Genomic DNA, 8,730 nt, shown 5'->3' with positions numbered 1-8,730 from the left:
AGCTGGCCTCCGAGGCAGGACAATCTGGGTTCTGGGCACAGGAGCTCTGGGCACTCTGGACTACACCTGGCAGAGTGGGCACTGCTCTGCATCCGTAAAGGGGTCTCTCCCAAGGTGCTCTCTACATGGAGAGAAACAAGTCTGATTTAAAATTTAAAGAAGACTTGCCTTACTGTGCTCATAGGAATGCTTTGAGGAATCACTTTGTTGCTCTAGCGTGCTAGAGAAATGGGAAATATCATGACCAGGATGCGACAAAAGAACCAAGTCACATGTATTTAAAGAAACTTCCACGGTAAATGAGCCTACCCCACAGGCAGGGCCGGGGCTCTCTGTTCCCCACAGCCGGGACCAAATGCGAAGGCAACCACGTCGTGGCAGTCTGCCCAGTGGAGGTCTGTGTGTCCACCTCGGAGCACCCTTCTGGGTTCCTGCGTCCTTCGCTGGGCTGCACCAGCTCCTGGCTCAAGATCACAGACAGCTTGTTTCTGGCCTCCAGGGGGCCATGCCATGATCCACCATTTTCTGGATCCAGGGGGGCCGCTCTTGCTCTCACCCCTACAAATGCATGTCTTCTTGTTCCATTGCTTCTTCTTCTGGGGAAGGAAGGTACTTCTCCTGGATTCCCAGTGTGCTAAGGGGCCTGAGTCAAGGGAAGGAAGCCAGGCAAAGGAGTGGAGAGCAAATCTGATGGAGTTTCCCTCTCTATCCCTTCAGAGCCCACCAGGCAGGGGCCTGCAAGATCTGGCTCCTGCCTACTTATGCACAAACCCGATAGGAGCACACAGAAGCCCTCTGCCACCAACCTTCTGAGCTGAAACCCTTTGGGGCTGAAGAATGAGAATCCTTTGGAAACTACAAACTAATGAGTGGATCATAGCCACTGTATGCCACCCAGCTGCCTGGCTGGCTTGGGGAGATGGGGGCTTTGAGATTTATGGGGACAACAGCATACAATGGATAAGCAACGTGTTGAATGAACTTTGCTTCAGTGTAATAAGGCTTCCAAGTCACGGCAATGGCTGGTGACCATTTTGACGGCTTATGGCTCCATCCTCTATCATTCCCAAGGGCCTCCAAGGCAGGTTTCAGCCTCTACAGTAACACGGGGGTATTGCATCAGCCTTTTCTGGAGAGCTCCTGCCTAACTCCTCCTGGTTCCTGAGGTCCTGACAATGCTCACGGTGCAGTCACACACAATGGCCTGTGGCGCCTTTCATCCCCCCACAATCTGGGGCCATTCTATGTTTTGCTCCTCCTCTAGGCCCTCTGCCCCCCGCACACCTGACAAGCCCCCCTGGGTTCTCCCCTGCCAGGTCTCTCCTACTCCAGTCCCTGCTGCCTCCCCAGGCCCCATCTCTTCAGTCCAAACGCTACCCTTTCAAGAAGTCTTCCTGAAGCTGCCCAAAGAATCCCCCCCTCTGGCTGTACCCCCGTGGGTTTCATGTTGCTCACACTCTGCACTCATCCCACATCTTCCTGTGTCAGCACCTGGTGTTATACTTGTCACTGAAACAACCATCTCCTCAAAGCTGCCATGCCCCTTTGCCTGGTACCTCTCTGATGTGCCCAGCTTATGTATTAACATGTTCTTTTCCTTTTTTCTTTTTGGAGGGCAGTTGGGGTTAAGTGGCTTGCCCAAAGTCACAGGGCCAGTGTGTCAAGCATCTGAGGCCAGATTTGAACTCAGGTCCTCCTGACTCCAGGGCTGGTGCTCTATTGACTGCACCACCTAGCCGCCCCTATTAACATGATTTCTATACTGGCAAGAGACAGTGTGGAGTCGTGGAGAACTGGCCTCAATGCAAGGAAGGCCTGGGTTCCAGCCCAGTTTCTTCCATGCCTGGTTGTAGGAGCCAAGGATATGAAGTTCTAGGATCAGTTCCTCTCTCTATCCTATGTGGGTACTCCGCCCCCCCCTCAGGTCAGAGTTCTATGAAGATCAAGGACCATTCTTTAGCTGCCCTCTACCCCCCCTACAACTTGGCCCAGTGCTCAGCACAGCATAATAAATGGTGTTCTGGTGAACAGAAGGATGGAGCCTAAGCCCATCTCTTGGGAGGTCCTGGCCACCTCCTTCCTTCCCCATGGAGGATGACTGCTCAGCCCCTCCCACTTTCATCCTCTCCTACTAGCCCCGCTCATCATGCCTCATGAAGTCTTCTCCCTTTGGGGCCATTCGGCCCTCACAGACTGAGCCATTCAGCCCAGAGGCCTGGCAGGGATAAGCAAGGATACGAAGTGAAATGGAAGTCAGCCCCAACTGCAGCAGACATCATGGCCTCCAGACTCCTCTGCTCGGCCACCCCAAAGCAGTAGCCATTGGCTTTGTCCACTGCCTGCAGCACCCGTTGGACGCTTTCCTTGTCCTGGAGAGAGAGGAGACAAGAGAGGTGGGAGTAAAGACTAGAAATCATGATGTGACCTCCCCCTAGAGAGAAGCTCTGCTGGAGTGGCCTCTTCTCCCACCCCTTCCTATCTCATCCCATGCCATTCTTGCTCACCCATTCCCAAGCACCTCATTTTTCTTCCTACTCCCCTCTCCTCAGACAGCCTAGACAAAGATCAGGAGAGAATCTGAACCATTTTTCTCCTGTTCCTTTTCCTGTATCTGATACTTGTTTTCAGTTAGGAGCCCTAGGTTGGAGCCCCAGCCCCACCACTTCTTGGCTGTGTGACCTTGAGCAAAGCATTTCCTCTCTCTGGGTCTGTTTCCTCCTGCAAAATGAGAGGGCTGGACTTGGGACTTGTGCTGTCACTTTCACTGGCCATGCTTTACTTTACATTCCTACTTTATAGTGTGAGAGGGGTTCCTCTGAGTCATTGGGGCTCCAGAGTGAGAGGCTATGGCTGGTCAATGGCAGGAAGGTCCCTGCTACCTGGATATTGAGAGGGATGAAGGAAACCAGGCTGTAGTCTTCAATCAGCCGCACCAGCTTCTCATTGAGCTGTCGGTAATGACGGAAAAAGGGGTCTGAGGCCAGGTGGTCAAGCAGATAGGAGAGATCTAGGACTTCAGTGTAGTAGTCCAGGTTGAAGGCTGTGGAGAAAAAGCAAGGCTTAGAAGCAGTATGGAGAGCCCTAGGTATAAGTTCATCGTGGAGACTAGAGTCCTGTATCTATACATGTGAGTGTGCAAAACAGGAAGCCCAATTGTAAAATAACAAACAAACAACATTCAAGGGAACAGAGATTTAGAGCTGGAAGAGACTTTGGCTCCAACAAGTATTGACTGATCAGTGTGCCAAGCACTGGAGAGACAAAGAAAAGGCAAAGCCAGCCCCTACCCACAAGGAGCTTATATTTAATAAAAGAGGCAGGCATACCATGAATGACTGAAAATACCTATTACTAAACTCACTTTCTTGGCTTGGCAGAAGATCCTTCAAGGGTTATCCTTATGATTATACATAATTTTACTGGTCTGGAAATATTGAATAATATCACTATCATTGGGTGACCCTGGGCAAATTCTCCTACTGTGCTTCAGTTTCCTCTTCTGCAAAAAAAGGGGTTGTACTCTAAGGTCACTGCCAGCTCTCTGCGTTCTCCCAGATGGCACCCCCTATTTTATTCTAGGAGGTAACACAATTACTAATTCCATGCTATTGTTTTAAGTGTATCCTTTAAGCTTCAAAAGAAGGCATCTGGTTTAAGTATGTGGGGATCTGTCCACTGGGCCCTGAGTCACCCTCTCTGCTCCTTTAAGACATTTCAATTACATCTTATATGGGCCTTCATTTGTTCTGAATTCAAGCTCCCTGAACTTCTGGGCCTGTCCTTGCAGAGCAGCCAATTCTCCAGCACCTCTTCCCCTTCCTTCTGATCACTTAAACTGCCTTTTTCTGGACCTTCTCCATCTTTTTTCAAAGTACTGACACTCCAGGTTTCCCACAAGTTGCTTAAAAGTGGGAGCTACATCATCATCAGATCCTTTAGCTGAAGCCTAAAATAAAGCCATGTGCAGAAAGTCTTATTCTATAGCTTCTGGCCAGAGTAGCACCACTCCCTGAGCATTTCCAAGCTCAAGGAGCCCTAGAATTGAGAAATGGAAGAGAACATAGAGAGAATCTAGACTAACATCTTCATTTTAGAGTGAGGAAACTTCAGGCCAGAGAAAGGAAGTGACCTGTCTAAGGTCACACAGTGTATTGATGGCAGGGTCAAATAAAAATTGGATTTCCTTATTTCTGGCCCTGTGTTCTTTACCTCTATGCCACCCTTCCTCTAAACAATTAGGACTATATCCAGGGCCCTAGCAATTCAGAAATTTTCTAACATGGCTAGAAATACTGTCTAACAAGCCCTGTAGAATGGGATAGAAAGGGCACTGCATTTGGAGTTAGAGTGAATCCTGGTTCTGCTGCTTTCTGCTAGTGACACTTTGGACAGGGCTCTCGGTCTCTTTGGGCCTCAAGTTTCCTTCCCTGTAAAATGAGGGAGTCCAACTAAATGGCCTCTGAGATCCCTTCCAGCTTGATCTAACTGCTTCTCAGGCTCTCCAGCCATCTCTTCACACTCCCTTTGATTCAGCACACACTTGGGTCTCTACTCCCCAGGTCTATCTGAAAACTAGCTGGAGCTGGTTCCTCCCACTGAGCTCTACTCCCATGTTTCACAAACTTAAACTTCCAGGAACCCTTACCTAGCTTCCCAAATTGCTCAATGAGGTCCATCTTGGAGAGGATGTTGACATGGGGCAGCTCTACATGCAGCATGGTGGACAGGGAGGTGCACAGCACGGAGATGAATTTGGCCGGATCTGTACAGTAGTGAGAATCCACTAGGTGGGCAGCAGTCAGCTGAGAGAACAAGGTAAGACAGAAAGGTCACAATTCAGGGCCTCTCCATGCCAAGGGCTTTGATTATAGGCTTGGCTCTCCTTTCCCTTTCCAGAAGTAAGAATTACCAAGATTTTAAAATGCTTTGGGACTTTACCATTCTCAGATTAAACAGAAAAGCCCTGAGCCTTATCTTAATCATTAAACCAGGGGAATCCTAAAGACTAGGACTTTGTCTCACATACCAGACTGAGGCTGCCTAGAGTGGAGACCAGGGCAAATTAAAAAGAGCTCAGGATTTGACAGTAATAATAGCTAGTGTTTACATAGCACTTTTAAGGTTTGCAAAGTACTTTACAAATAACTCATTTGATTCTCTCAACAACCTTGGCAGGTAGGTGCTATTATTATCCCCATTTTACAGATAAGGAAACAGGTGGACAGATAATTTAATGACTGGTCAAGGGTCACATGGCTAGTAAGATTATGAAGACAGATTTGAATTCAGGTCTTCCTGACTCCAGATCCAGCACTTACTATGTCATCTAGATGGCTTAAAGAGGATTCAAGCCCTCACTTCATTATCTAGCCACTCGACCATGAGAAATAACTTTCCCTCTGTTAGTCTTTCTTACTACCTTAGTAAGAAAACAAACTGCTTGACCTACATGATTTTTTAATGTTCAGATATGAACTGAATCTCCTTCCTCCCAATCTTACTCCAATTCAGGCCTCCTCATCCCTTCCAGAACAATCTTAATCAATTAAACAAACAAGAACTTATTAAATATGTGCCTTGTGTTATACTAGGTGCTAGGGATACAAAGACAAAGTGAAATAACCCCTATACTCACAAGAAGTTTACATTCTAACTATAGGAACAAGTTAAAAAAAAGGGACAAGGTAAACAAACACGAGATTCTAGGGAGCAGGAACAGCAGGGAGAGGGGGAACGGGGATGAACTGAACTGTGAAGGAGGGTTTTAGCGGTAGAGATGAGGAGGGCACACGTTCTTGGCTCCGTGATGCCATTTCTAGAGAGGTCCGAAGAAAACACCCAGATTCCTGAATCTGATTTCATAAACTCATTGCTTATTAGAGCCCAAAGGGCCCTTGGCCCTTAAAGAGCCTTAAAATGCTGAAATTCAGGGGTGAGGGAGTCCTAGCCTAAAATGATAATAAAAAGGCTGTAAAGCCCCTTAGGACTACCAGAACTGGATGGAGCCTTAAGAGGTCATCTGGTCCAAACGAAACTGAGCCTCGTTTGGATCAGGGGAGCACGTGCAGGGTCACGTGGGGACTAATGGGCTCGAGGATGCGCCTGGGGGTTGGGGAGGCGCAGGGCAGGGACCGCCCCCTGGGGCACACCCAGCAGCCGTCATCCCCGAAGCCAACGAAGCACGTGCTCCTCCACGGACAGAGCCACACTGCACACTTCCGGGGCGGGGCTCACCCGGAAGCCCCACCGGGCGAGCTGCGCGAAGATGCTGCGCAAGGCGCCGTGGTGCGTACACAGCTCCACCTGGCCCGGGCAGTCGATGAGCAGGTAGTGGCCACGGAAGGGCTCCAGACGGTCGTGCAGCCAGTCCAGGTTGGCCTCCAGGTACTCCATGCAGTATACGAGGCCGCCATTGGGCCCCAGCTTCAACGCCTCCATCACGTCGGGGAGCGTCACCAGTTCGCCGATGTCCACGGCGCATGCGTACGGCGTGCCCTCGTTGGCCGGGTCTAAGTTGACCACGGCTACTCGCCGGCCCAGCCCTGCCAGAAAAGTGCTCATGCCCAGGCAGTACGTGGTCTTCCCCGAGCCCGGGGGCCCGATCACCGCCTGTCCAAAGGTCGTGGGCACGGCTGGGGCCGAAGCCGTGGCCATGGCCGTGATCGCGGCTCCAGTCCCGTCAGGCCAGCTCGAGCCCTCCCCCCTCAGGCAGCAATGTCTGAGCGAAACTGACCGCGCGCCTCCCGGAAATCCCGCCTCCTCCGCAGATGACGTTTACGGCACGCTTACACATAACGCATTTTAAAAGCAGCGCGCGGGCGCTGCGGCGTCAGCTGGCGGAGCAGAGGCGGGGAGTTGCGTGATATCTGAGACCTTCGGGAGGTTGCGGCCGAGTTTTAGTGACCTCTCTAGATCCAGCTGCGGGCGTTCCTCCAACGGGGCCTGACACGCCGAGCTCCTGGGGAATCTTCTCCGATCGCCCACCTTGGGTTTGGGGGGAGAATCGGCGCGTTTCCAGACTCAAGCTTTTGGGGGCGAATAACACTTTGTAAAAACGTCGTCTTCACGTCGCCCCCAGGTGGGAAGTTACCCCGAGACCCGGAGGTCAGGTGACCCGCTCGGAAGGCACGCAGGTGGTAGCCTCAGGTGGGATCCAAATCCTGGTATCAGAAACGCAGCGTTCCTTCAGGCTGCACCCCACTAGGGTGTTGAGATGCTGGGCACGTTCCCTGAGAATTACGGGACAGGTTTGTTACTTCCAGGAATATTATTGAAGTTACTTGAGGGCATGGACTGACTTTTGATGTCTCGATTTCTTTGTTAAGTCGTTTTTCAGTCATGTCCAGCTCTTTGTGACCCTGCTTGGGGTTTTCTTGGCATAGATACTGGAGTGATTTTCCATTTCCTTCTCCAGAAAATTTTACAGATGAGGAAAGTGAGGCAAACAGGGTAAAGTGACTTGCCCAGGGGGCGGCTAGGTGGCAGTGAATAGAGCAGTGGCCTTGGAGTCAGGAGGACCTGAGTTCAGATCTGGCCTCAGACACTTTAACACTTACTAGCCATGTGACCGTGGGCAAGTCAATCCCAATTGCCCTACCTTTCCCCCTCCAAAAAAAAGTGAGTTGCTCAGGGTTACACAGCTAGTGAGTGTCTGAGGCTGGATTTGAGCTTTTTTAGATGAGTCTTCCTGACTCTAGGCCTGGCAGTCACCCCATCCACTTCACCTCTTATGGAGGACGTTAAGTTTAGTGAGTTTTCTTTCCATTCATATATGTCACAACCCCTTTATCACCTTGATAGATATCTTGAGTTGCTTTAGCTCCAGAAAAATCTCACACGAGCCTCTCTTACATGTCTAAGTCTTGGGGAGATCCCAGAGTCAGATACAGATAGTCCCAGATATCGCAGATACAGAGTCCAGTATTGGGCCCATATTCTTTTCCATGGTGAATTGGTAGTTAACCAGTAACTTTTCAGGAATCCTGGTTCAGTTTCCCAGGACACATGGGAATGTAATGTTAGTAGACGCTTCCACGAAGATAAAGCTAAGCTCTTTGTCTCTATTCTCACAATTTTACATTAAAATCTTGAGTTGTAGTGGTGGCATTTTTGACCCTCTTTTTAAAATTGTCTTGATATCAGAGTAAAATGAGCAGTGGGAATACAAAAGAGGCAAAACTCAGTTTCTGCCCAACAAACCAAGTTCAATACAGGATAAATAGGAAATAAAATTGAGAGGGAAGGCATTAGAATTCAGAGGGTTTGGTCAGGGAGTCTCAAAGAAGATGGGATTTTAGTTTAGACTTAAAGGAAACCAGTAGGTAGAAATGAGGAGAGAGAACATTGCAGGTATGAGGGACAACTAGAGATAATGCAGAGGCCAGAGATGGAGTGTCTAGTTTGTGAAACAGCCAGGAGGCTAGTGTCACTGTTTTGAAGAGGATGAGGTGGGAAGATATAAGAAGACTGGAGGGTTACAGAGTACAGGGAGATAGTTTTAAAAAACATTGAGTGCCAAATAGTGGATTTTATATTTGGTCCTGGAGATGCTGGGAAAGCACTGGAGTTTACTGAGTAGAAGGTAGGATGACATGGTTAGACCTACACTTTAGGAAAATGACCTCAGTGTCTGAATGGAGGATGGATTGGAGTGGGGAGAGACTTGAGGCAGGCAGCCCCACCAGCAGGTTATTGCAGTAGTCCTGGTGTGGGATGATGAGGGCCTGCACC

General features: G+C 49.6%; 1 protein-coding gene across 1 annotated transcript; it reads right to left on the bottom strand.

Moving 5' to 3' along the window:
- Window positions 1-250: 250 nt before the first annotated feature.
- Window positions 251-6,803, bottom strand: GPN2 (GPN-loop GTPase 2). Its single transcript, XM_069078938.1, has 5 exons — window positions 6,235-6,803; window positions 4,646-4,802; window positions 2,880-3,040; window positions 2,239-2,369; window positions 251-634 (listed from the first exon to the last, which is right to left on the bottom strand). Exons 1-5 carry the CDS (start codon window positions 6,652-6,654, stop codon window positions 559-561), a joined length of 945 nt encoding a protein of 314 aa, XP_068935039.1. The 5' UTR covers window positions 6,655-6,803; the 3' UTR covers window positions 251-558.
- Window positions 6,804-8,730: the final 1,927 nt, after the last annotated feature.

This window comes from Petaurus breviceps, unplaced genomic scaffold (genome assembly GCF_028583685.1).
Source record: "Petaurus breviceps papuanus isolate PSGF00001 unplaced genomic scaffold, PetGlider_PUasm1.0 91041, whole genome shotgun sequence".
Taxonomy (NCBI): Eukaryota; Metazoa; Chordata; class Mammalia; order Diprotodontia; family Petauridae; genus Petaurus; species Petaurus breviceps.
The sequence above is the reverse complement of the archived record's forward strand: the minus strand, read 5'-3'. Positions and strand labels throughout refer to the sequence as shown.

Excerpts from the sequence above, each read along its gene's own strand:
- GPN2 (XM_069078938.1), bottom strand. The coding sequence starts at position 6,654 with ATGGCCACGGCTTCGGCCCCAGCCGTGCCCACGACCTTTGGACAGGCG. Across the intron at positions 3,041-4,645 it reads TGAGCAATTTGGGAAGCTAG|CCTTCAACCTGGACTACTAC; the intron begins GTAAGGGTTCCT and ends TTTTCTCCACAG. Across the intron at positions 2,370-2,879 it reads TCATCCCTCTCAATATCCAG|GACAAGGAAAGCGTCCAACG; the intron begins GTAGCAGGGACC and ends CTCTCTCTCCAG.